Source organism: Melanerpes formicivorus, unplaced genomic scaffold (genome assembly GCF_026170545.1).
Source record: "Melanerpes formicivorus ecotype bairdi unplaced genomic scaffold, bMelFor1.0.p_v2 SCAF_24, whole genome shotgun sequence".
Taxonomy (NCBI): Eukaryota; Metazoa; Chordata; class Aves; order Piciformes; family Picidae; genus Melanerpes; species Melanerpes formicivorus.
The window spans coordinates 12,204,140-12,231,832 of NW_027142376.1; the positions used below are offsets into that span (position 1 = coordinate 12,204,140).

Consider the following 27,693-nt stretch of genomic DNA (forward strand, 5'->3'; position numbering starts at 1 on the left):
AGTCAAACAAAAACCCTACACGGAGTAAATTGACCTTACAAATACCATCACTGCAACAAGTCCTTCTGGTGGAGTCTGAACTTCCTTGAATCGCAATGTTCATAGGAAATGAAACTTTTTAATTGTGGGGCTTATTGGGGCATCTTTGTTACAACAAATCTCATGTCACAATTGTGCCATAGTTAGTATTAAGCCAGACGTTCACAAACATACGATGGCCTTCATTCACCTCAATATTAGTAATTAGAGGCACATCCATTGCAGAGCATCCTCTACTTATCCAAATCTAATACTGCAAACCATAGGGCTGTACTAATTCACATCATTTAAATACCTAAGTAGTGGCATTACCCTCAGTAGAAAGGCTGTATTATAGCTGCACTATGAGCATTTAGTAAAATCCTTCTTTGTATGTTTTTTTCTCATGGTTCAAAGAATTTAGATAGCCTAACTCTATCATCTCTTCTCCCAGCCTCCTAAAATCCCCAAATGAAAACTTTCCTTTATTCTGAAATTCTCTTTTCCTTCACCAGCAAAGCAGCATTATCCCTGCTCAGTAGCTAGTTAGTAGGGTGATAAATGACTTGACAGGAGAAGCTTTCTCAAGACATACCATAAATGAGATAAGCTTTTGTTCTGAGGAAATCCCAGTCTCTCCCAAATCCAGCCCATCAGACATCCTCCACAGCCCAAACCCTCCTGTTTTCAAAGCAGACTAAGTGAATTGAGGTATTTTAAAAAATTTGGCCTTCTGGTTAATTTAAAAATCCCAGCAGGTTTTGCTCGACAGGCAACAGATAACAGACTCCCTGCCCCTAAGTAACTGCAGCCACAGTAGAAAAATCATTCTCCTATTTATCTCCTGTTTCTCCAGCCTCCTGTTTCTCTTGCAATAGTTGTTTTCAGGAACCTAGGAGAATGCACTAAAGTGTCTTCCATCAGTGCAGCTATTTTTTCATGCACTGACACAAGACTTGGCAGATAGCAGCTTTGCATGCTGGTATGGTGCATCTATAACACTATGAGGACAGACTGAAGGAGTTGGGGCTGTTCAGTCTGCAGAAGAGAAGGCTCCCAGGTGACCTAATTGTGGCCTTCCAGTATCTGAAGGGGGCCTACAGGAAGGCTGGGGAAGGACTTCTCAGGATCTCAGGTAGTGATAGGACTAGGGGGAATGGAATGAAGCTGAAGGTGGGGAGATTCAGGCTAGATGTGAGGAGAAGGTTCTTCACCATGAGAGTGGTGAAACCCTGGAATGTGTTGTCCAGGGAGGTGGTTGAGGCCCCGTCCCTGGGGGTGTTTAAGAGCAGGCTGGATGAGGCTCTGGCCAGCCTAATCTAGTGTGGGGTGTCCCTGCCCATGGCAGGGGGGTTGGAACTAGATGATCCTTGTGGTCCCTTCCAACCCTGAATGAAACTATGAAAGCATCCATTAATTGCTTACAGGTATGAGCAGTGTTGTATATTCTCCAACACTGGTGCCTAGTTTGAGTTGGACTTCACTGTGTTTTGTGCTAGGGAGATTTGTTTCTTTGTTTCTGTTTTGTTTCAGGGCTAAGATTGTTTTTTAATACAAATAAAGGGGTTGTTTCGGTCTTTGTGTTCATAAGAGGTCTTTTGGCACTGGTCTACTTGCAAAGATAAATTGATGATTGGATACCACACCACTTGGAGATTTCAGACCATCAGGTTGGCTATTGCATTCTTCTGTTCACATTTGCTCTTCTTCTGTTGATGGATAGATGTCAAACATCTTTACCTCATGCTAACACAATGACTGTGCAAACCAGTACAAAGAGCAGTAGAACATCTGGCTTCTTATCTGTGCCTTCTCTTTCCACTGCTGTGCTCTGCCAAGTCTCCTGACAGGCTCCCACTTCTCTTGTGCTCTTCTGCTCCCCTCTGCAGAACATGTATGCTCTGGTACCTTTGCCCAGCCAGCTGCTGCCTTTCTCAGCAGGTCCTGCTGTCATCACATGGGCCAGTATTTGGTTTTGTTTTGGTTTGGTTTTGTTTGGAGTGGGGGAGGGTGTGTGACCTTTTTCCTCATCTGAATGAGAATTTTCCACCTTTAAGCATTGCAGCCCACCTATATAAAACTTATTCTCTCCCAGTGCAGCATTTTTATTACCCAGCTATTGGACAGGCACATCACAGACAGCAAGATTTGTGAGATCCTTTATTCTGCTAGCATTTCAGAACAAAGAGGTGATGTGATACTGCATGTCTATTGTACAGGTGGATGACTAGAGTGTTGACAAGATTGTAGCTTTATTAAATGAATTGGAAATAAATTTTGTGCTTTCTTGAATAACCCAGGTCACATCTTGCCATGTTCTGTATGATACAGACCACAAAATTTGTCAGTGTAAGCTTGGTAAAGAGTATATCTTCAATAAATTCCTAGCTTTGAATGATAGATTTAAAATGATGGAGAGTCTACTGCTTTACTTAATAAATTATTCAGTGTCTTCAGTGGAAATGTTTACATTTTCAAGTAGTGTAATCACTAATGTAGCTCTAACCATAGTAACATTTAAAGGTCTATGGAAGACTGGTGACCCCAATGAAAGTATTTATGAGTGTGCCTCAGAGACAGCCTAGCTGGGCAATGTTCAGGGGCAGGATAAGCGTCTTCCTTACATAACATGACAGTGGACACTCTTGAGTATTTGGGTGACTCTTGATTTGCAAGAAGGCATGGCCACCAGCTGTGCTGGGAGCTGTCCTCACAGGCTTACTGTAAAGATAGATGAGGAGTAGCCTGTGAAATACAATAAGGACATGGTCCTGCAGATGCAGTACAGATTTGGAATCCCCAACCCCAGAGTATGAAAATGACCACTCCGATTCAGAGAAGATTTGTACCTAGACATTGCTCTGCAAACTCTCTCTTAATTTGAGCAGATGTGCTCTCTGCCCTGAAGTTAAGCATATGAGTACAACACGTAGACACAATGTTCTAAGTACAAATCATCTCTGAAGGAAATAGGCAATTTTTCTTCAGCACAGTATCTAAGATGTGGTTGTGTTTCAGGGCTAGGATTTCAGATTCCCAGAGCAGATAAAACAGATGGTGAAAGGCTAATGCACAGAAAATACATGACTTATGTACCTTGTGATTTCTTTTCTTAGCACAGTCCCTAGCACCAATCAGTCTACCTAATGTCATACTAATGAGTTTTGAAACTGAAAGAATTAACTAAATAATTAAAGTCATTATATTACTCTTCACAGCATGGAGTTAATTCTCTGGTCTAAACCAGCTTTTTGGTAGGTAAAATGTCTGTGTGTCTACAGTCAGGCCTTTGTCCTTAGAATTAAAGTAAATTTCATATAAAGAAATAAATGTGAGAAAAGGAGCAGAACATAGATAGATTCTGCATTTTCCAGCATTAGGGTACTAACTCAGATATCTGATGGTTAAATCCTATACACTGTCAGTACTCAGAATGTAGTTTGATTTTATGTTCATTCATTTTGGGGTGACCGAGCTGCACAACCGAGCAAATCTCATGTTCAGCAACTCCAAGCACAAACACAGATCCTCTACAGACTTGCAGAACAACAGCCATTTTGAAAATGCAGGCATCTCATCTATGCTCTCTCTGTTGCAGCAACATGACAAGATCCAGGTATCTCAATCACGAAAACCATCTTCACTTTGCGAAATACCAGTTCATACATAGGCATTTGCCTTGAGTGATGTGCCTATAGCACATGTCACTACCAAAGCAGAAATCAAGTCTTTCTGGTTTGGGTTAGTATAAATCAGCTTTTCCATACAGTCATTAGCGACCAAAGAAAAATACATGTTATGATTGACTTAAATACTGTGCTGACTCTGAAAAGCCATGAGGAAATATTCCAAACATTTCTTGATTTAATGCGGACTAAAAATACCTCATCCTCAGATTAGCAGAGTGGGATGTCAAGGGTGAGAGTATTTGCCTGAGACATCCAACAGAAATCTGTGTTGTTTATGCATGACCTGGGTTCTGAGGAAAGAACAATTCCTTTCCTGCCTTCTTCAAAACAGGTTCCCTTAGCTTTCTTAGATCAGTCCTAGGTAGTTTAAAAACAGGAAATTTTTGTTGTTGACTAAAATCTGCTAATCACCTAACTAAAATTTCAATCACCTTTCCTTTTTTATTTATTTGTCTTGCTTACCTAAAACAAAACAAAACAAAACAAAGCCTGTGTAACTTTGACATTTGAAAATTCTAGGATTTGGGAAGGGGGGAAAGGAAGCTGTATTTCAAATCAACAAAAAAAGGCTTCAGGAAATTTCAGTCAGCTCCACTCCCTGAGCTTGTGAGTCTGCTTTAATTTAGCACTTCCAGTTGGCCAGACTGTTGCTTAGAAGGTGGTTCTAGAGCCTGATCAGTAATCTCAAAAATGTTGACACCTCAGGATTTGAGGACCAAACCATTTTAAATGGAAGAACCTGTTAATTAGATACTGAGATGTTCAGGAATAAGGTCTTTAACATCTTTATTGATGATCTGGATGAGGGCATTGAGTCTATCATCAGTAAATTTGCTGATGACACCAAGCTGGGGACAGGAGTTGATCTGCTAGAGGGTAGAGAGGCTCTGCAGAGTGACCTGGACAGGCTGGACAGATGGGCAGAGTCCACCGGCATGAGATTGAACACATCTAAGTGCCAGGTTCTGCACATTGGCCACAACAACCCCATGCAGTGCTACAGGCTGGGGTCAGAGTGGCTGGAGAGCGGTCAGGCAGAGAGGGACCTGGGGGTGCTGGTTGATGGTAGGCTGAACATGAGCCTGCAGTGTGCCCAGGTGGCCAGGAGGGCCAATGGCATCCTGGCCTGCATTAAGAACAGTGTGCCCAGCAGGAGCAGGGAGGTCATTCTGCCCCTGTACACTGCACTGGTTAGGCCACACCTCGAGTACTGTGTCCAGTTCTGGGCCCCTCAGTTTAGGAAGGAGGTTGACTTGCTGGAGCGTGTCCAGAGAAGGGCAGCGAAGTTGGTGAGGGGTTTGGAACACAGCCCTGTGAGGAGAGACTGAGGGAGCTGGGGCTGCTTAGCCTGGAGAGGAGGAGACTCAGGGGTGACCTTATTGCTCTCTACAACTACCTGAAGGGGGGTTGTTAACAGGCAGAGGTTGGTCTCTTCTCCCAGGCAGCCAGCACCAGAACAAGAGGACACAGTCTCAGGCTGCGCCAGGGGAGGTTCAGGCTGGAGGTCAGGAGGAAGTTTTACACAGAGAGAGTGATTGCCCATTGGAATGGGCTGCCCGGGGAGGTGGTGGAGTCGCCGTCACTGGAGGTGTTCAGGAGGAGACTTGACAGGGTGCTTGGTTACATGGGTTAGTTGATTAGGTGGTGTTGGATGATAGGTTGGACACGATGATCTTGAAGGTCTCCTCCAACCTGGTTTATTCTATTCTATTCTATTTTTACTTAGAAACCTGACATTACCTGTACTGGCTATTCTTCGTTTCCTAAAAACATTCACACTCAAAGACTTCACCAAGCTGTATAGCTTTTTCTAATCACAGCTTGTTTTATAGTAGTTTACAAACAGAGGTTACAATTGACTGATGTTTAAAAGCCTCACCAATCATTCCCTCAAAAGGTTAAAATTCAGAAAATGGGCCACCCTCTCTCTCAGTAGTTCCGAAATAAAAGGTTGATTGTTCAAGCAGCAGCACTCAGTTATTTTGCTTCTGATGCTATCTACATGTAAAAATACCTACCTTAAGTTCAGAGGGTCTGTGAAGGCTTTCCAGTTCCAGCCTTTGGTGCAAGGATGCAAACCAAAAAAAAAACAAGAGAGCCTCACAACTAACATTCAAAAGGTAAGGGATTATGTTGTCAAGTTAAAGAATGAAAATTGCTTCCTGGAATGTCAGTTATATAGAATAGCTAATGGAGTGTTTTCCTTTTCTTTTTCTTCTTTCTTCTCTTTATTTTTTTTCAGTGAAACTCATTCTTTGAGTATGTTTGCCAGGGAATAATGTGTCAGGGTGGCAGCCAGTGTTCAGAAAAGTTACTCAGAAATGTAGCTGTCCAGTTCTTGTTGAATTAGCCATGGTACTAGGCCTCTCTAACAAGCATTGAAAACATACTATATGAGGAGATTGATATTGTTGAAACAGAAAGCAAGTATTTTTCTGTGATTTGCCTTACTTTTTTTTCCCACATGACCTGGGATGCTCAAATGATAGAGGTGCAGACCAAAAGTGATGAAATTTATTGCTCTGATTGTGATAGTTGAAAGAGAAACAACACTGACCTTCAGAAATTTAGGGAGGAAAATAAATACAGTTTTAGCACTATGCATCAAAACTGAGGCCGCTGAATAACGTCCTGGTAATACCATGAGAACATACCACCAGTGAAAAATAAACACGCACCCAGTGTAAAAGGGAAAGTGATGGGAATGACTCACACCACTTTGAAATTTGTGTTAATTTTGCTATTAGCATTAATTTTAGTCCCACGTTTACTCACTTTTACTTACCGATCTTATAGGTGAGAAACTGAAAGGAGAAGCCTTTTGGAGGAGAAAGTCAATACTGTTATAATGGATCCTCACAAACAGCATCTCAAAGCAGATCTGGCATTAGAAGGAAGCTTGGCAGTGCTGAACAATCAGATAAAAGCACTTTTTAGTTGCAATTTGGTTGAAAAAGACCAGTGCACAGATGCGTTCTGTTCCTTTAAAATCTCAGCTCTTATTTAAGCAAAAGGGATGAAATAGCAATGCAACTGTTACAGACATTCTGGTAACTACGCCAAAAAGAAACAATGATGATTTTGCCAAAAATGAGAAGTTCCTCATTTGTGATTGAGAGGTTATGTTACACGGTTTGTGTGGTTTGCTAATGGTCTTTTTTTTTTCCCCTCACAAGATGAGATGCTAAGGGGCTGGCATCTCAGTTCTGATGACCCGCAGTTCCTATCTGTAAACCTCAGCCACATTTCTTCTGCCATCTTAAATAAAAGAAGGTCCCGAATGTGTATGAGTAGGTGGAGGCTCCACAGAGAGAGAGCCAAGACACGCATCCCATGAAGCCCATGGAGCCTGTGCTGTGAGATACTGCGAGCGCAGGCACAGTCACAAGAACCAGTTCCTTCCCATATGGGAGAAAGTCTGCCCTCCTCCTCCTCCTCCCTTCTCAGCTGATGCAATCCTTTGCTGAAAGCTAATACTGCAAAATCCATCATTTATTAGCCAGTAGAACAGCAGTAAAGAATTCAAGAACAATAGCCACCAGACAAACGGAAAACGCTTGTTTTTACTGAGCTGCCACACGCAGGTGGTTTGCTAATGCAAATTCCTCAACGTTGAAAAAAACCAATAACCTGTTTGCTTCTTGTAGTCTTTCAACTCTGCATTTTGTGCAACAGAGCTACACTTTAGAAGCTCTTAAATGACCCGGAAATTTGTGTTTTGTTTTTGTTTGGTTTTCTTTCTTTGTTTAAGGGCGATGCTTAAGATTACACTGGAAACGTACTAAAGAGCACTATCAGGCAGCAGCTCAACACTGTCCGATAGTAGGCCAAGAACGACCGCATACTTTCCATTTTCAGTGTCTTTCATGGCTTCTAAATAGTCTTTTACACCAGGGAGATCCCAGCTAAATCCCGATTTTCAGCTCAGAGGGGTCTGTGATACTTCCTAGCCTCTTCTTCCCTGCCTGGGGCACTTGGCGGCGGTTCCAAGCGATGGTAGGCAGTGGGCAGCGCCACCGCGTCTCCTCCATGTGCCGCCCGCGGGGCCGGGGCCGACAGTCTAGATGGATGGCGATGGCAGGTGGCGGGGGCTGGACCTCCCCAAACCGTGCTCACCTACGAGACTGTGGCACGGTTTCCCCCGGGGCTTTTCCAGAGAGCCGCTTGCCTCTTTGACCACGCTGGAAGCCGATGCAGCCCCAAGGACTCTTGAGCGTATGAAAGTCTTGGACGTCAGGCTATGGTTTCAAAGGATCCTTAGTGCCCCTCGCAGAGGCCCCTTCGCTCCACCTGGGGATCCCCAACACCACCAACCAGGGGCCAGGCTGCCCCATCCCGGGCTCGGCGGTTGGCCCCCAGAGCGCCCCCACAGCAGGCGGCCGCCCGCCGCTGGGACGGCTACGGGAGGGCTGCTGGGCTGGCGGCGCCCCGCCTGACCCGCCTCTCCGCCGGGGGCCGGCCCAAGCACCCACCTCGCGGCGCCGAGGCGAGGGGCTGCCCGTGGTGCTGCGGCCACACAAAGCGGTGCGCTGCGGCGCCTTTCCCGCCGCTGCTGAGGGGGCAGCCGCTCCTGTCTCCGCCCCGCTGCTGGGCTCGGCGCTGGCCCGGGAGGCGCGGGGCAGCCCCACGGCGCCGACGATGGAGCCGCCGGTACAGCCGCCTCAGGAGCAGCCGCCGCGCCCTCGCTCCCACACGGTCACCACCACCAGCAGCTCCTTCACCGCCAACCTGTCGGCCAGCTCTAGCACCCTCGCCTACGACAGGGAGTTCCTGCGGACCCTGCCCGGGCTCCTCATGGTGACAGAGATCGTGAGTGACCCCGGGCAGGCAGCGGCCCTGGCGGAGCCGGGCCAGGATTGGGGTGGTGGGGCCTTGGGCAGGCGCGGGGTGCTCAGCCGCGATTTTAGTCACCTCGCTGTAAAGGTCGCTGTAGTTTGGACGTTGCGGGGCTGGCTCCCCTAGGTTCACCATCTGAGGCGGCTTCGCTGGGCTCAGGTGAAGGGGCGGGAAGGGACGCGTGGAAAGAAGGGTGAGGGTTGGGGAGAAGGCTCCCGCCCTGCGGGGAGCTATCAGCAAACGCCGAAGTAGTACGGGGCGCGTACATCGGTAATCCATCGCCGTGTCTGCGGTGGCATCGGCTCTCCTAGCGGAAAAAGGAGTTTTGGCAGGCCGGCAGCCGATGTTTGGAGGCTTTACTTTAACTACATTGGCTGTAAGTGCTTCGTACCTTATAGCGCGGTATTGATAACCGCGATGTGAGGATGGTTTAGGCAACTGCCTTAATCGGTAGGGCAATAAAAACTATTTCCTCACACTTCGGTGACTGGACACACCTGTGCAGAGCGGCGTATCTACTAACAGCCTTCGCGTTTGGCAAGGAGTTTCTCTTCTTTTTCTTTTGCAGATACTTTTTAAGGTGCAAACGAAGGTCGAGGGGGCCGGGCGGTGTGGGGTTCAGCCATGTGTCGTAGTGGCAGGCAGTGACAAGCACAGCGCTGGGAGTCCTCTGCAGCATTGCTTGCTCCCAAGTGTGTTAAGCAGGTCCACTTAAAATTGCTTTTCTTTCCCTTAATAGTTAAGGAGCTGGTTGCCCCAGCTAATTTTTTGTTTGTTTGTTTGTTTCCTCTGTGATGTTTTTGTTTTGATGATGCAGCAAGGATTAATTTATCTGACCAGATTAATTTTCAAGGCTCGAAAACATTGTGCTTCACCGGAGCAGTGGAATGACTGTTGGTTTTGCCGACTTCAAAGCTAAAATAACCAAGCAAAGCTTTGGGCAGACATGCAGCACAGGACTTTGTCAGGAACAGTGCCATGCGAGAGGATGGCTGCTGTGTGGTGAGGTGTAAAGTCAGAGCCTGCTACTAGTTGGTGTGCTGGCTTGGTTGGGAGTTCTGGCAGTCTTAGGCGGTTGTAGGCTCTTTTCAGTTGTAAAATACAGGAGATGCTTCACTGTCAGGGTTGTGGTAGATCTGTGAATAAAGTAGTCAGTTTTTGAAAGAAAAGTAGTTTTCTTTTCTGTTATTTTCAGTTATTAATTGTAACAGAATTACCTTCTTGGACTTTGCCTGAAGCATGATCTTAACTGTAGTCAGAGAGGTGCCCAAGGCTTTTCCCAACCCCTTCTGGAATGTCATGTATTCAGCCTAGCTTTTGAGTACTTACTTGCATTGAGCTGCATGGCCATAGGGCATGCACAGCCTCTTGCTTATATGTTGTTGGAAGTGTACTTTTTAGTTTGTGTTGAGCAGTTGTAGTGTTTGTGCAGCTTCCCTTTCTAAACAGAACGGTGGTGATTTTTCAGGTGTGCTTTCTTTCCTATGAGCTGTTCCTGCCTCCTGGAATAATTCTGATTCTTCAGTCACCACTTTTGCATACTTACGTCCTTTAATATTGACATTTAGAGCCAGCTGTTGTTTAAGTTTCATAAGTATTTAAGTGAGAACACTATTATCAGCTTTGGAAAGAACCTCAGTGCAGTATGACTTTGTAGACTAGTGTAGAATTGTGCCTGCACTACAGGCTTCCATGTATATATTTTTATTGATCAGCAGTGTGAAGATGTGCAGCTCCTGGCCAACTCAAAGGAGCTGACAGGAGTCTGTAATGTACTTGGGCTTATACTGGTTTGTGATGATGTATTTGAGAGAATGGAGGACAGTTTTAATATGAAGTTGAAGGCAGTAAGGGAGGTCTTACAGAGTAGGGTATTGCTAGATACTGCCTTGGAAGAAAAACGTCAGTTCTTAATACCCCTTATTTTAAAGGGGGTAAAGTAGTTGTTCTGTGAAATTAGAGGAGAAGAAAAACATTAATGAATACCTTGATATAGAGCTGAAAGAAAACCAGTTATTAAATAAGTCAGTTTATTTGTGTGTGTGTGTATCTATGTATATGTTTGTCATTGATTTAGTCTTGGTCAAACCTTTTTCACCACTTCTATTTGTTCTGGGTGGTGAGAGAAAATGTGCTTTAAGGGAGCATGACTGATTTTATAAAGATGTCTATTTCAAAATTGGTTGTGCATATCCAACAGTAACAGAGCTGTGTACCCTTAGGCAGTTCCTGCTGTGCTGATCATGCTGTATATGTAAAAAAAACTGTGGCTTGCCTGTACAAATTGGCTCTTCAGTATATTTCTGATCCTCAGTATTGATCCCCCATTTGTAAACCTGTACTTGAGATAAATTCACCTGTGTGTCTGTATTTCAGTCTCAGGAGTCTGCAGCCTGGTATATCACCTGGATGTGTTCCTATGTGATCTGGTATAGGTGATCCTGTGCTGGCAGGGGGGTTGGACTGGATCTTTCAAGGTCTCTTCCAGCCCCTAATATTCAGTGATTCTGTGATTTTTCTCAATCCAAGCACCAAGCTCTAAAGTGCAGCAGTTGTGCTAGGAGAGTACTTTTGCTTCTCCTGCCCCTGCTCTGGAGACATCTGTGGGATGAACAAGGGAAGAGAACTGGTTTTAGTAATAGCTACAATCACTGCAGACCCCATGTTCATTAGGCTTCTGTGTTAAAGCTAAAGTTGGAGTGTTAAACAGCAGCAGTACATATTCTGAGAGTTCTCACTGTGGGACTGCTAAGTATTTGGCTATTACTGCTGTTAGCCAGTGACATGCATGCAGCAAGAGGACTGCAGCCTGTGACTCGTGCCTCAGAGAATCGAGCTCTCACTTTGCAAAGGGCAAAATGTGCTATTTTTCAGCCAAAGAGGATAGGAAAGTCCAAAGTTTCCACATAAATCAAAGCTTTCTGTCCTCTGAAGGATCTTGATTAGGTTTTGCTCTTACCTCCCCAGTTTGGGTGCTGTGAAGATGAATTAACTGCTGGGTGGATTTCCACATGTGCTGGTAACTAGCCTATTTCTGCACCGAGGCTGTGCTTTAATGGCACAGTCAATTCAACTTAATGGTTCTTATCAAGAGATTCTTTGCAACGGTGCAAAACGCCAGTCTGTTGCTAAATCAGTCTGCTGTTTCCAGTTTGTTCAAAATGAGTTAGTTTTATGAAGACAGGCTTTATGGTGGATCAGGTATTATCTGTCCTTTACATATCTGCTTTAAAACCAACATAAATCTGGGACAAGGTTGACTTTGGTTATTCAGCAGCAATGGAGTCATGTACCCAAATGTGGTTCAGCTTAACTGTGTAAATACTGTTTGGTCTAGCACTCCGCTTGTGGTATGAATGAACACAGAACTGCAGCCTGAATTACCTGGTGCTGACAGATTTCCATTTTCTACATCTGTCTCTGTGACTAGAGAGCGTGCAAGGTTTCCTGCCACTTACTGGGAAAGAACTGGAGTCGGTTTTTTTCAGTACAAAGAGTGCCACTAGACTGCTGAAAGAGGCATTTGGAAACTCACACAAACCACTGCTTCGGGGTGTGGAAGCTTATGCAGATTATTTGTGTAACAATGCTTGTTGAGCAGGGCAGGGGCTTCTGACTTGAGAGACTTGAATTCACTGGCCTTAGTTGGCTGCTAACACCTCTGAATGATTTTGGCATTCGTGGAATATGGATACAAATCTTTGTAAGGCCCACCAAGTTGAAAAGTAGTATATAAGGTGTAAATGGTGTTATATAAAGTCTTTAATTCAGGTGTCAATCACCCAGGTTGACACTGCAGTAAAAATATATCCTAAAGAAGATGACTGGTACTTATTACCATAGTGTCACACACGCACACACACAGATATACACACACCCCCCAAGGAGGACTTGTGTTTTAAAAAGTGGCAAGTTCAGCACTTTCCAGAGCTGTCTTTTGAGTGTTTCCTTTCTGTATAATGAGGCCCAGAAAGACTGTATTTGTCTTCCTGGGAATTTTATGGCCAAGAAAAATGACCACTAGTGATACCTTTTCAGAGCTTTAAATCAGCTTCTGAAGTCAAGCATTATGAATCACTTTGCAGAAGTGGAGAGTTCAATGGTTGCTATATATATATAGCTGTAAAAATATTTACTTTCTAGCAGAATGGCATTGATTCTTTCAGTGTCTTGCTTCATTCCACTGTGTTGCTAGATACAGTGTCTCTTAAGAATTGCCCTACTGATTTTAAGGTTTGTGATGGTTATTTGTCCTTAATGAAAACACATACTACATAACTTGTAAAGGTTTGGAAGGTTATTTTGCTGCTGCAAATGACAGCATGTGATGGTGTACATCTTAGTAAATCACAACTACAGTTGCATTTCTTCATGCTATTCTATGCAGATTGTTCTTTGAATGAAATGCCCAGAATAAGACCTGTGTTTGAAATAGAAGCCTGATGAGAAGTTAGTTGCATTATTGTCACCACATAAAAGTCTGTTTTGAAATTACATTTCTAGACAATAACTCCCTCTCTATATATATAGTTATTTCATTATTCTTGAAGTGTAAGACCTTTGAAGGCCTAATTGAGAAAAGAAATCTTGCTGAATGTGTATGTTTTACTAGAATGGTTAGCTTCTGAATAGTTGTTGAAATTTATGTCAGATTTAAGATAGATTACCAAACCCAGAAAAACTGGACCACGTTTGCTCAGTAGGCTTTTCCACTCTCTTCTCAGAGATGCATCAAAAAATGTATACAGATATTGAGGTGTTGAATTAAGTTAGTAATAAAATCATGTGAGTGTTAAGGAAAACAAAAGTAATACAGTGAGACCATCTACTGTCTAATACAAATAATTATGGAAGCTATGAAAGACACTTTTTTTTCCCTCCTCCATAAGTCCCACATCCCATGGTAACTATACCATAGGAACTGATTTGCTTGTGAAGACAATAGTATTGTCAGACACAGCAAATAGAGATGCTTGATGTTGTGCTTTGTCCTAAAAAGAATACAGGGACTTGCCCCTGTCCCTTTTCTTGGTAGTTGTTGTTTTGTCTTTGTTTTTTTTCCTCCCCTCATGTTATATTCTTTTTTTACCTCTTTCCACATTGCAATTCCTGCCTTCTCCTTGGAATGATTTATTACATGTTGTTAAGACCTCAAGTGAGAAGAGTGTGGAATCCAGTCAAAACCTGCACGATCACGTTATTTTTATCAAGCAACTTCTGTCACAGTCATTGCACAAAAGAGTTTTTCTGGGAGTTACTGGGATATTGTGCCTACACTGCTGGAGGAAGGCATGTCATGAGTAAGGAAAGGGATTATTCAAAGAGAAAGGGTGGCCCCCTGGCTAATTGCTTCCTTGGAAAATCTGATTTTTTTATCTTCTGCTTGCACTACAGATGCTAGATAAGACAAGTAAGCCTGGCATTTCGAGTGTGCTCGTTTTTCTTCTTGTTTTCTGGCTCCCCAGCTTTGGGTCTGAGATGCAAAAGAAATTCTTGTTTTGCAGTTGTAGTTAAAGTCAGGAGTTGCTATGCTCTGAAGAGGCAAAATGCAGTGCCGTGGCAAGCGCTGGGGAAAAAAGTTTTCTAGTGAAGCTTGGCAAGAAGTGCTTTTGCCTGTGGTTTTGGTGCACTGTCTGTGAAATTGAGATACCATACCTCTTTATCTCACAGAGATGTGAGATAGTTTACTAATGACCTGTGAGATAATTCATCTAACAAAGCATTTTTTAAGAGCCCACGTGCATACAGTGCCCTGAGTTGCAGGCAGGGAACAAGTCTCATGGCCACACATGTAAACACAACCAAAGCAGAATAGTAGAAGGCATTAGTTCTGAAGAAAGCTATCCCTTCTGGTGGGTGCACACAGGTGGTGTTGTGAAGAAGGGGGAAGGAAGTATGTGCTCATGTAATTGCAGACTATACATAATGTACACTAAACTAATGCCAGAATTAAGATGTGCTAAGAACTTTATTTCTGGCATTGTTGCATATTAATGGGAAGTATTTCACCAAATGCTTATGCCTGTCTCTCTTGTGCACTCTGTCTCTGTTACAAGACCTACCTTTTCAGCTTTTGTGGGGATTTTTTTGTCCCTTCATTCCTTCCAGCCTTCTTTGCCTAAAGGCTCAGGGAGACTTGCTTCAGGCCTGTTTTACATGATCTTCATCCAGACTGCTCTTCTTCAGGCTTGACACAGATAATCAGCATGGAAGGATATCAAACATAGGGCCTCATGAGAAGGAAGTGTAAGGCAGCTGAGAGAGCAAACTCCGCTCAGTGCAGAACATCCATCTTTAATGGTTTCATAAAGATGTAGGTGAATAAAACTCTGAAAAATATTGTACCATTTTAGCAGAACATAAATACTTATAATGATACAATAATTTAGGAGGTTATATTGTTGAATATTGTGACAGGTTTGGTTCTATGGCAGGTGATTTCTTTTTAAACAAATGCTTTTGGCTGAGGCATGGGCATAGAGCAGGTTGGACACACTATTTTTTGGTCAAACTTACCATTGTCTTAGGATGACCTCAGTGAAAGATTTTTAGGAAAAGACTGAAAAGTCCTCCAATATGAGAAATTCAGAACATGTGGGAAAGCAGGATCTCTGCTGGGTTTTCTGATTTATGTTTCCAAGCCTCGCCATGTGCATAAGCCGTGTTCATTGGACTGTGTAATACAGTTAGAACACATTTACTCTTGTGGATTGCCAGTTGACCTCCAAGATGAAAATATTTCTGCTTCCCTGTGGTATTACTGGTCGATGGTAGGCTGAACATGAGCCTGCAGTGTGCCCAGGCAGCCAAGAGGGCCAATGGCATCCTGGCCTGCATCAGGAACAGTGTGGCCAGCAGGAGCAGGGAGGTCATTCTGTCCCTGTACACTGCACTGGTTAGGCTGCACCTCAAGTGCTGTGTCCAGTTCTGGGCCCTCAGTTTAGGATGGATGTTGACTTGCTGGAACGAGTCCAGAGAAGGGCAACGAAGCTGGTGAGGGGTTTGGAACACAAGCCCTATGAGGAGAGGCTGAGGGAGCTGGGGCTGCTTAGCCTGGAGAAGAGGAGACTCAGGGGTGACCTTATTGCTCTCTACAACTACCTGAAGGGGGGTTGTAGACAGTCAGAGGTTGGTCTTTTCTCCCAGGCAGCCAGTACCAGCACAAGAGGACACAGTCTCAGGCTGTGCCAGGAGAGGTTTAAGCTGGATGTTAGGAAGAAGTTCTGTACAGAGAGAGTGATTGCCCATTGGAATGGGCTGCCCGGGGAGGTGGTGGAGTCACCATCATTGGAGGTGTTCAGAAGGAGACTTGATGGGGTGCTTGGTGCCATGGGTTAGCTGTTTGGGTGGGTTGGATTGGTTGATGGGTTAGACAAAATGATCTTGAAGGTCTCTTCCAACCTGGTTTATTCTATTCTATATAGCACAGTACAAGTGAATATAGTTGTGGTGGGTTAAAGTTTCCTATTTGCATTAACTAAGCGTAGCCTAAAACTGCCACAGTAGTATTGGTGGGCTTTTTCTTCTCCAAATGCACAGGATTTTGGCTAATGTCAGAGTCTGGATGCTGTGTAAAACTCCTACTGGTCAGTAAGATAGTTGTCATTGAGTACTGACTAAGATTTTTCAAAACTAAATATATTTTACTGGTTTGGGTGGATTCTTGTATTAATGAGACTCGCATTGAAAGGCAGTGTACAAGAAGAAAATAATGACCTACTTGAAAAAATGGGGGTTCTGTTTGAATTAGGACCTCCATCTGAAGATGTAACCCCAATTTTCAACATGTCACATAGGCCTGTAAAACTGTAATTAAAGTAGGAAATTTACCAAGACTGGAATCATGATAACTTTTTTTGTATTACTAATTACATCTTCCTCTTTCGATTTGGCATCTATAACTTGTTTTCCTTGTTTATGTTCTCAGCAAAAAGGGTAGGAATCTTAGCCAGGAGAATAAGGTTTCTCAACATCTTGAGATTTCTTTCTAGACTTGGCAATCATGAAATATGACCAGACACTTGTACAAAGAACTTGACACTCTCTTTATGCAGTAACAGAGGATTATCTAGGGAATGTTTGCCTGAAGCAAGCAAGTCACAGTAATGTGTTAAAGGTGAAACGGGGTCTCTTAGAAAATGTTAGTTAAACAGAGTGCAAATAATAAATGAAACTGTGAATTCTCTAAGCTTGGTTACAACCAATTTTCACTTTCTTATTAAGCTGAACAGTGGAATGCTAGCTTTAAAAAAACCCAATCTAAACCACACACAAAAAAAACCCCACCAGAAAATCCCCCACACCTCAAAGCCCAAATCAACCTGCATGTGATGCCATTTTCACCTTAAGAGTTGAACTTCATTTTAAAATGCCTCTTAAATTTAGGTCTTATTTTAAAGAATTGGTGGAAAAGTGCATTTTGAAAGGACATAATTTTGAACTGTCGTTGCTGTTGCTCTAGTAATACATAGGCATGCAGACAAACTGGATGACCCAAAGAAGAGGGGCAAATAGAGTCCACATGAGTTGCTGGGAGTATCTAAGAGTTCATGTACCAAACATTGTTATAATGAATCAGAATTTGGTGCTATTAAAACCTGTTACACATTTGCCATTGACTTCAGTCATCCCAACATACCTACAGACAACAAAACAAGACCATGAAAGCCTACCTACCACTAAAGCTCTACACACTAATCAGCACTTGCACTGTTTGTTTGGCTCTTAAAGATCTGCAGCTCCTTTCCCGTACTCATTTCCTACCCATTTGTTAGCCTTCGGTGAAGGGACGGCTCTTTTGTTCTTCTGCTCAGTGCTAAAGAAAAGTGTATGTCCCACTTGCTGCTGCTGCTGCCGGTTCAGTGGGTAAGGCTAATGAAAGAGATCATCTCTCTTAAGGCCTTTCCAATACCGTTGTGCCGTGTGGTTACTGTCAAAATTGAGATTAGCAGAGCCTAATTAACACTTTATACCTTTTTGTGTGTGTGTGTGTACCTACTGTGCTAAAATTGATTTGGGTAAAAAAGAAAGGCACAGTTAATTCACTTGGTATGAAGATTCTCCCTTAATTCCTAAAAAGTGCTGTTGTGCTACCAGTTTGTTTTACCTATTTCATATGCCCAATATTTTTGGCATGAACAGTGTAGATGATAGATGATAAATGGGGAAGCTGTGCAGATCTGTTACTCAGACATGCCCTTTTATAACCTGTATGTCTAATTTACATGTGTCTTTAAAGCTCCCTACAGTCACATATCCCACAGTACAAGAAAATACCTTATTTGGTGACAAAACATTGGTCACTTTGCTGTGGAGGAGTCCCAGGTGAAGCAGAGAAGTAAGGTCAGGAAAAGAGAGGAAGCCTGAGGGTTGAAATGAAAATGCATTTAATGAAGCAGCAAAACTGATACCAATGCCAACAGAAAACATACAAAGCTGTACTCAGCCCAGCAAGTGTATGGCAGTAACAATAAACAGGAAAGCAGTCCTCAGGTCCAGGAGAAGAAATGGGAGGAACCTAACCAGGAGGAGCCCAAGGAGTAGCTGGCGCCCAGGCAAGGGCCCCCTTCCTCAGGAAACTTCACGCTTTATACCAAGTATTACATTTATGGTCTGAGGTGCACCTGTAGTCAGCTCAGGTCAGCTACCCTGGCAGAATCTAAACAGCTTACAGGCTGCAGCCCATGGCTGGCCTGTGATTCTGTCCCAGCAAAACCAGGATGCATCCACATCTCTGTAACCTCATAATCCTAGGTGTCAAAACAGCTCAACATCACAAATGTCAGTCTAAACATGTCTCTTCAGTCCAACAAATGACTGTGTCCAGTAGCTTTCCTGCCTTATCACAGAACATGTCTCCTGTGTTGAAGGCAAATTGCTATGCACGCTGTGTTCTTCCTTTTCCCTGTGTGTGAACTAGCAAAGCTCCGGGCTAGTGATGTCCTTCAGTGGCCTAATTTCTTTTTACTAGTTCTTATTTGCTGAAGTCCATAATGCCATTAGCAGCAGGAGATTACATTTCTTGCCTCTTTTTGCTCTGTTTGTGCACAGTTCCTTATAGTGGGACAAGTTCTCAATGTAGATTTGAGCGTTTTAACATAACACAGTATAGTTGGTAGCTTGAAGAGAGGAGTACCTGCAAAATACTGCTTGTGTAGTCAGACTTATTTTCCTGTAGTTCTTTAAAGAATTTTCCCTCTTTGATTTGAAACTACTACTGTCATGCTTGGAGGACAGGGGGGGAAGGGTGGGGCAGGGAATGCACTAAATAGCTCTGCACACAGACTTTTTAAACAAAAAGTCACCGCATCACTATACAAGCTTACAGCTTTCCCTTCCCCCCACAGTGGGAAAACAGGAACTTCTGAGCAGGAGGCAAATAGCTGAAATACTCAACAAAGAGTATTTAAACAAAGAGTGGTAGCACCTCTTTGTTGTATCTGCCCTATTGTCATTCCAGGGAAGAAAATACTGGGCAGAAGAAAGCTGTGATCTAAATCCGGGGAAAGAGAAAGGGGAAAAGGTGTGGAAGTTAGCTAAGTAAATATAATTTAGTTGGTTGTATATACTGGGAATGGTATCATATAAACAGAATGGCAGGAAAAGGCCTGGAATTTTCAGAAGAACTACTTGAGTGGGAAGTGAGCCTGCTGCCAGCAGAGAGCTTAGCTGTAGCCTCTTGCCTTTTGTTACCTTACCTAGAGCTCTCCTCCTTATAGCTTTGCATGCAGGCTGCATCACTTGTTGCTAGTAAATTGCAGGTCAGATGCAGATAGCAACTGGCTTTGTTGAAAGCTGCATTTTTCAATATTGGTATTGCCAGCTGACCGCTGGTCACAGTTCCCTTGGCCTTAAACTGTGATCTGTGACCTGAGTGCTGCAGAGGCAGTTTGCTGGTAAGCAGTGCTGAAGGCTGCTGACAGGGTGACTGCCCTCTAGTTATCTGCCTTGCTCATCTGCCAGTGGTTGATAGTGTGGTACCCTTGTCTTCTCTAGACCTGTACTGTATGTCTATGCATGAAACCATGCCCTGAGGACAGAGAAGGTGTCCCAATCTGCAGACTTTGCAGGGGATGGTGGTAGGTTGGATGGGATTGAGAGCATACAGAGCTTCTGTCTTAGACCAATATTTTGATATGCTGAGGAGATCTGCCTGAATTTTAGGACAAAATGCTAGTCTGTGCTAGGAATGTGGTTACACTTTGCTAGATGTACCTGGGGGTTGTTCCAGTTTTCAGTCTAACATGCTTGGAGATAGAAGGGGAATGTTATGAGAAATACCTTTCCACTATGAGGTGTAACTGCTCCAAATACTTCTCTTTCAGGCATGGGATATCCACTAATCCATAGTAATCCCTGTAGCTTGCAGCAGTTCTGATATCTGTGAACTGTATTAGAAAAATCAGATTTAGATAGAGAAATGGAATTGAGTGTGCCTGAAAACCCCAAATCTATTAGCTGTATTGTGGGGACAGTGAAGCATAAGTGCATGCAGTGAGGGCAGCAGCTAAGAAAGATTTGTTCCTGCTTGTTTCTTGCCTCTTCTGAGTTTATGTATTGTAGGAGATAATACAGGAGTTCTGATTTCAGGCTGGTAGCTCTTAAACACAGGCAGCTGAAAAGATTCCCATGCCTTGCTGTTCACTGCTATTCACAGTTTAGCATATGGTGATACCTCAAACCAGTGATTTGTTTACCTCAGACACACTGGGTAGTAGAGTGTGTTAATTCAAGAGCAGCTTTGTATGTAGTCACCCTTGCAGAGCAGCAACTTCTGGCAGAGAAGGAGAGCTTTTAAATCATTGCTGCTCAGTTATTTTAATCTGAATATGCCAATGTTTTCAGGTTCTGACATACTGGTTTTCTGATTGGAGACTTTTTTTTTTCCCCTTGCACTAGAAAGCTGACATTTGTAGCCAGTTGTTCTGTTCTTTGTTTACACAAGGCCCATTGAAGCAGTTGGAGAACAATTATATCCTGCCTCACACACAGGCACATATACTTAATTTATGACTTTGGTAGTTTGAATTTCAAGTGTCAGGTATCCCACAGAGCTTTTTACTTTGTTCCTTTACGCTGCATACACCACTTCACTATTTATTACAGAGTAGACAGGCTGTGGGAAGCCCTTCAGGCTTGTGGGCTCTTTTTTAGTTCAGAACCTTAAAATAAAGGTACAGAGCACAGTAGCAGAGACTTCTCTAAATGGATGACTGATCTGCAGTGGGTTTTAACATGTTTGTCCAATTATATATATATATAATTTTTTTCCCTTTGACACCAGTATTTTCACTTGCATACGATCCTTCACCTTAAAGTTGCTGTGGTACCCTAAACCTGTCTGTGAATAAGGAGTCATGTTCCACCATTAACTCCTAATAATTCTGGATGCCAAATTCCTTCAAAATAAACTCTTTCCACTACTATCATGAAAAGAAAATAAAGGGGGGGGGGGGAAGCAAAAAAGCATAGCTTGTTGTCAGAAGCTGTGTTAGTATTTGATTATCTGTTGTTCACTTTTGTCAACAAGTTTAAATATGGCTCTTAGTACAAAGTTATCTGATATATCAGTGACAGATGGAGACTTATGAAAAGAACATACCTGGAAACTGACTTCAGACAAATTCAGGTGAGAAGCTGGGTTGAGGTTTTTCAGCAATGAGAGTACTAGGCGTTATGGCAGCTTATTTAGAGACAAGATGAATCTCAGTGCAGTGCCAAGGCTAAGACATCACATCTTTCCAAAAAGCGTGTTGTAGGTTGAAATCTGTGTACCATTGCCCACGTGGCCAGAATGGTCCTTTCTGGCTGTGAAGTCTGTGAACACAAGTGCCTCCAGAATATGCAGTGTTGAATATTGATAGGCATTTTGCTTTTCTATGGTGTTAACGCAGAATGTACTCAGGGAAGAAAACAGTTTTGCCAGAGAAGGGAAAAAAAGTTTCAGTGAGTTACTTCAACAGCACGGGATTCAGTCTTTGTAAAATCTTTAATCTTCACATAAAAACGTGGATGATGGTTCCTGGAGTTGAACCTTCATATCTGAGACTTTTTATAGAAGGAGTTCAATAAGCTTCTAGGCAGGCAACAACAGATCTAGATGCAGATTTGTTGTCTCATATCTTCTGTTTGTTAGGCAAGGGAACTCTCCCAACTTTTGGTGACTATAGGATTTTGTTCACAGCTAGAAAAAAAATGAAAGCTGTGTTATATAACACACCTTTATGTCATGTTCAGCTGGAAATGAAAATATATTTACATTCTAATTTCATTTTTTTAATGAGCATTCAACATCTTCCTGGTATTTAAAGGGATGCAGAACTCATCAATAGGCTTTCACAGCAGATAACTGTGGCAATGCCAGATTGCTCACGCTGCTCGTCGCTGGCATTGCCACAGATAACCTCTTCAGTTTTTCACATTCTAGCTTTACAGCTGTGTATGACTGTATAGGACAAAATAGAAGTTATTCCCAAAGAAGGAATAATCCTTCTAGCTTTCTATTTCAATGCAACAACTAAGATTTGTGAAACAGTGCTGTGTGTCTGCTAATTATAGGCATCGCTATTTACACGGCCTAACAGGAAGATGGAGATGTAAAAATAGCACCAAAGAGCCACTGACATTATTAACAAAGCAGCTGTATAGAGCATTGTTCTCTTGGAGAACGCAGACAGCATTTAAACAATGTGGTCTACATAAACAATACATTAAAATTCATAAGTAATCATTGTTAGGAATTATCTTTTTAAAATAGTTCACCTTATTAGTGTGCAGTGGCAGAATAACTTTCTTTTGTGGGTGTGTGAGTTTCACATGGACACATGCACTGGATGTTAAAAGTAACTGACACAAGTCTTTGGCATTTGTTGAGAAACTAATTTTTCTACCCTCAGGAATGTCAAGTTGCTGGAACGTGTCCAGAGAAGGGCAACAAAGCTGGGGAGGGGTTTGGTGCACAAGCCCTGTGAGGAGAGGCTGAGGGAGCTGGGGTTGCTTAGCCTGGAGAAGAGGAGGCTCAGGGCAGACCTTATTGCTGTCTACAACTACTTGAAGGGAGGTTGTTGCCAGGTGGGCATGGTCTCTTCTCCCAGGCAACCAACACCAGAACAAGAGGATACAGTCTCAAGCTGTGCCAGGGGAGGTTTAGGCTGGATGTTAGGAAGAAGTTCTTCCCAGAAAGAGTGATTGCCCATTGGAATGGGCTGCTCAGGGAGGTGGTGGGGTCACCATCACTGGAGGTATTTAGGAAGAGAGTGAATGGGGTGCTTGGTGCCATGGTTGAGTTGGTTAGATAGTGTTAGATGACAGGTTGGACTCGATGATCTCAAAGGTCTTTTCCAACCTGTTCTATTCTGTTCTATTCTATTCTATTCTAACTGTATCACTTCAATGAAGATAGGAAGAAAATATGGAGTGCTATAAAACTTCTTCCAATGGAAAAAGTTTGTGTGTAGATAGAAGAGGCAAGATCAAGGTAGAAGAACATTTTTCATTTATGTGAGTTAATTAGAACAAAAAGTCACCCCCCCTACCATCATGGCCCATTAAGAAACAATGATACTTTTAGTAGTGTTTTTAACTCAGAATCTACTTCTCAGCTTTTCCAGTTTAAATAATAAAATTAAAGAGATCACTGGCAGTTAGACATTCCTGAAGCTAATAGTTTTTCTTTCTAATTTTTCTGTGCAGGGAAATAATTTCCCCACAATGCAGTTCCCAAAAATAGGAAGTCAAACATGCATTCAGGGTAGGCATTGGGTTAAACCTGTGTACTCACAGTTTAAGTGTGCTTTATAAAGGAGAGATCCTATTCAGAGCACAAGGGCTATACCATGGCTTTTACCTCCAAAAATACACCTCTACTACTTCATTTGAAAGCCTGTGGCCCTTGTCAGGAAAAATCCTATACATTTGTGCACTAGTTGCTGCACATGTGCCAACAAAAGGTAGTATGTTGTCACCTGCCTCAACCAAGAAGTGCCACCGAAACCCCCCTAAACTGGAAGGGGGCAGACCCTCTCTATCCCTCAGTTTAACTGCAGCTGCACTCCTGAAACTCTGTCTTGAAAATAGATCCAAAATTAATCATCAATAGAAATTCTTGTTAGTGGGAGGAAACATCTCCCTCTGTTCAAATCTCAGAGTCAGGTCTCAAAATAAGAATTCAAAAAGCCTGCCAGTATGGTTTTCCTTTTCTTTTTTTTCCCCTTTTAATTTAAATGGATGAGAAGAACTGCTGCAAGTCCTTTAAAGTCCTTCTACCAAGTAGTTGATGTTCCTTACTAACATGAGCTCTCCTATCTGCTCAGATTTTGTCATATGAAGATTGTTTAAAATGTAAATCAGTGAAGTCATATGAAATGGATGATTTGGGATTCAATTCCATGAATTACCTCTGCATCTCACATGGGTTATCTAGGATGTATTCTGCTTTTTTATTGCCTGTGCAGGAACAGGACTGTTTAGAGGACCAACTTGTGAATGCTACTTCTGGTGTTATTTCTTGAAGAAATCAGCTGCAGCTTCTACTCTGAGTTTCAAAATGCAGTGATATTTCAATGTTAAGTACAAAACCATTTAACCATGTCATTTCACCTATCTTGATGATACAGCACTAGGCCTTTGAAAAGAAAACAATGTTTGGAGTATGGAATTTGTTGGCTAGTTTTAAAAGGTTCAGTAGAAATACCTTTATATTAACTTCCCCCCCCCCCCCCCCCCCGCAAAATCCTCTAGAGGCTGCAAAATAATCACCCACCAGGAAACATGGAAATGTATACCCCATGCCATGTGTATCTCTGTGTGGCTATTTTGCTATGTAGTTGTCTTCTTTAAAATTCATAAGCACCATTAAGTGAAAAATTCCTCAGAATGTGACTGAAAAGGCAGGTTATTTTTTGCTTGCATCTTATAGACTGTTACTTTACATTTTCCTTTCTCTGCTGCTGCTGAAGAGCAAAGCATAGCAGGAAACCCAGTGAGTAATTCCCAGCTCCATGGTAGTGTGGCGTTTGCTGTAGCAGTACCACTTCTCCCAACTCTGTCAGGAAACTGTGGAGACTGAATTTGAAATGAACAGCACTGCTGCACAATAGCAAGGTGTTTCTTTGTGGGAAATGCTAGGTGGTGGGAGTAGTCTCTGCTACAGCCAAGCCTTACTGAAGTGGAAGGAAAAGGGAGCAGCAGTGTTCCTTTTATTCACATCCCTCATGATTGCCAGATAAGAGGCCAGGCAGTCTCCTTGGATTGAGGTCATGTTTAGAGATTAAGCGCTGTGGAGGCCATTGCATTCCAACTGTTTCACCGGGTGCCCTTCCGGAGAGGTGAATAAGTGTTTTTCAGGACAAGCTGTTTGTCTTTGCTGATGTTTCACACCACTCCTCTTTATTTTTACGGTAAACTATGGCCTCAATTGAGCTTCTAATAGCAGTAATCAGTGTGTTCCTGGTCAGCTGCAGCAGCTCCCAGTCTTTCTCGTGTCTGATCCGGGGTGGGCCCATCACACTGTATTCTGCATATAGGTACTTTTCATCAGATCTTCCAGTGTTATGGTCAAAAATGAGGATATGCCTTCTGCTGCAGCTGTGCAGATAAAATGATGGGTAGTACTGTGTTAGCAAGGGTGCATAAGTTAATATATGCATAGTGCAGAGTAACCTACATAAATATCTCTCTGTGTGTAGATCCTCAGGCAAAACAGAAGTGTTGTTAGAATTCACAGGCATCAGCAAACAGTAGTGTGCTACTGAATGCAGCCTTCAAACCTTAAAGCATTTAATGTGGAAAGTGCCCTGGGACAAGGACCAATCTTTCTGCTTTGTACACATTTTAATGACCTGTTAATGATCAACCACTGCTCTGCCTAGAAGATAGATTTTATGATGACATAATTCAAGCCAGTTTCTTCACCATTGCTTAGAGATTATTCCTTGTAATTCTACTTTAGAAACATGGTGTGTTGATGTGGCATGTGGTCATCCCATTGTATTCTGTTAATACTTTTGCAGCTTCCAGGATCTCCTGCAGGAAAGCAAGGCAAATTAAAACTAGAAGTTACTAACTATACTTGTAAAGGATCTGGTCAGTGGTCTGGTTAGTCCAGTGTTTAGTCTTTGTGGCTTCTTAACTGGAGATCCGTCAGCTGTCTGAATTCTTACCTCAAAATAGGTATGCTCTCTATTGAGTGAAATCTCTACCAGGGTACCTTGACCCATCTCAAGCCTGAGTCAGGAGCTTTTTCTGTGTAGCTTGTAATAGGATTTCTACTGAAATACTGAGTAAAGGAGGTCAGTCATCAGTGAAGATGCTCTTTTGGAGCATACTTTATCACATGCTGCTTCCAGTAGTTTTCTGGGTTAGATAATGAATTCTAAAAAGCAATTCTGTGGGAGAGTTCTCTCAAGCAATGGCTTGTACTGACAGTATTTTGAACCCTCACATTTGGTCTCTAGTGAGAGGTGCTTACATGTACTGTCACAGAGTCGAGAGCATCAGAGTCAAGAACATGACAGTTTGAAGACTTGTGGGAGGATTCAATGCTGGAACTGGGTGCTTGAAAAATAATTTGAAAGGTACTCAGAGAATTTTTAGAAATTCAGTGAAAGGAGAAGTGACTGAGTTGTGCAGTTTTGTTATGAATGGAGATGTTTTCAAAGGTAGGAGAGACTTGAGATCTGTAGCTGCTACTCAGTTTGACATTGACATCTACTGTGCTGGGTAAATGATGAAGTGTGTTAGTATGTCCATTATGACCACTGGCATGTTTCTCTGAGCATTGTGGATTTTTCACTTTTAGTGGGAAGGCAGGTGTGAAACTGGCAAAACCATGCAGAATTCAGAGAGGTTTTTTTTTCCTATGTGTATGAAAATTCCAAGTTCTTGCCTATGGGCCTGTCTCCCAGGAAGACAGTCCAAGTGATTCACAAACCTTTCCTTTACTGAGGAGCACTTAGCACAAGAAATTCTTCCAGCTTTTGATGACACCAAATGCTTATGGAGGAAAAGTGATACGCACTGTTTTCCGTCATGAGGAGGGGAATGGTAGTGACTGGCCAATGCCAGCTTACCTTGGTTATAAAAAGTGTTTGAGACTGTGAAAAAGAAGCAGAAGGGTAGTGCTGAGGTTATGGCACAGTATATTAAACATGGTCCTTGACATTTCAAAGACACTTAAGCTGGAATCTTTTATCTCTAAAAAATGTAGCAGAAATATTTTGGGGTTTTCTTGTCTTTTCATCTTTACTCAGTGTTAATAGAAATCTTTCTCAAGTTTGAATCCTTGTAGTCTGAATTGGTAGTTGACTGATTTATCCAGGACTTGGAAGCTTTCATCTTATTTTTTCTTAGACATTTTTCTCTGTGAACAGGAAAAGGTAATTTTCTAAATGGGGAAGAGTTTTGTGGTTTGGGCTTTTCAGGCTTGGTTTTGATGTGGTTTAGGTTATGGTTGGTTTGATTTGAAGTAAAACAAATTATCCTTGTTTCTAGTAGTTTGTGGATAAATCTGCATTTGATATTGCTGTGGTACCCAGTGTGGAAGTAAACTATCAAAGTTGCAGACACTCTAACTTGGCATAACCTTTGTGAAAGATTTCTGCATGCATCTTGCTTATTTAGACGGTTTCCTTTCAACCTGCAGGGGTTTGGCACCGCATGCAAATTGCCAGTTTGATGTTTTTATTTAGCATCTGAGGCCTACACAAGGGCCCCCTTCTGAAAAAAACAGTGATTGTCCTCTCTCTAGTGGCAGGAGGCAGAACTGTTGTATGTCACTTCACAGATTGTGTATGGGAGCACAAAACATCTGATCTAAAGACATTATTTAAGTGCAGTGCAAACATTTACTCCATTTGGTCCGAAGGAAAAATAAGTAATTCTGTATCTGTCAAATATAAGACAATTGAATCTGCCTGTTCTTACAGCTAGCTAACCTGGACATGTCTTACAGGAACAGGAGAGGAGGAATGCCCTGGTTTCCCCCTTTTGTTTATTTCTCTTCATATAACTTCTCCCCACCTCCTGATATTCAGTACAAGATCCTGTGTTTTGGTGTGTGATCCATGTCATGACAGGTTGGGGAGTTTGTTAGTCGTACCAAAGGCTTACAGAGACACAAAGGTTGGTTGACTAGTCAGCATCAAATAAGGAG

At 42.7% G+C, this 27,693-nt stretch overlaps 1 protein-coding gene across 2 annotated transcripts in view; it reads left to right on the top strand.

Annotated features, from left to right (window-relative positions):
• The first annotated feature begins 8,200 nt into the window (after nt 1–8,200).
• The window catches only part of CMTM8 (CKLF like MARVEL transmembrane domain containing 8), a 33,588-nt gene continuing 14,095 nt past the window's right edge, over nt 8,201–27,693 (top strand). Inside the window, exon 1 of one of the 2 annotated variants that reach the window (XM_068152914.1) lies at nt 8,201–8,516. In XM_068152914.1, the coding sequence (XP_068009015.1) occupies nt 8,346–8,516 (171 nt within the window). In that variant the 5' untranslated portion in view covers nt 8,201–8,345. The remainder of the gene's footprint in view (nt 8,517–27,693) is intronic. The other variant, XM_068152915.1, reaches the window with a different exon arrangement.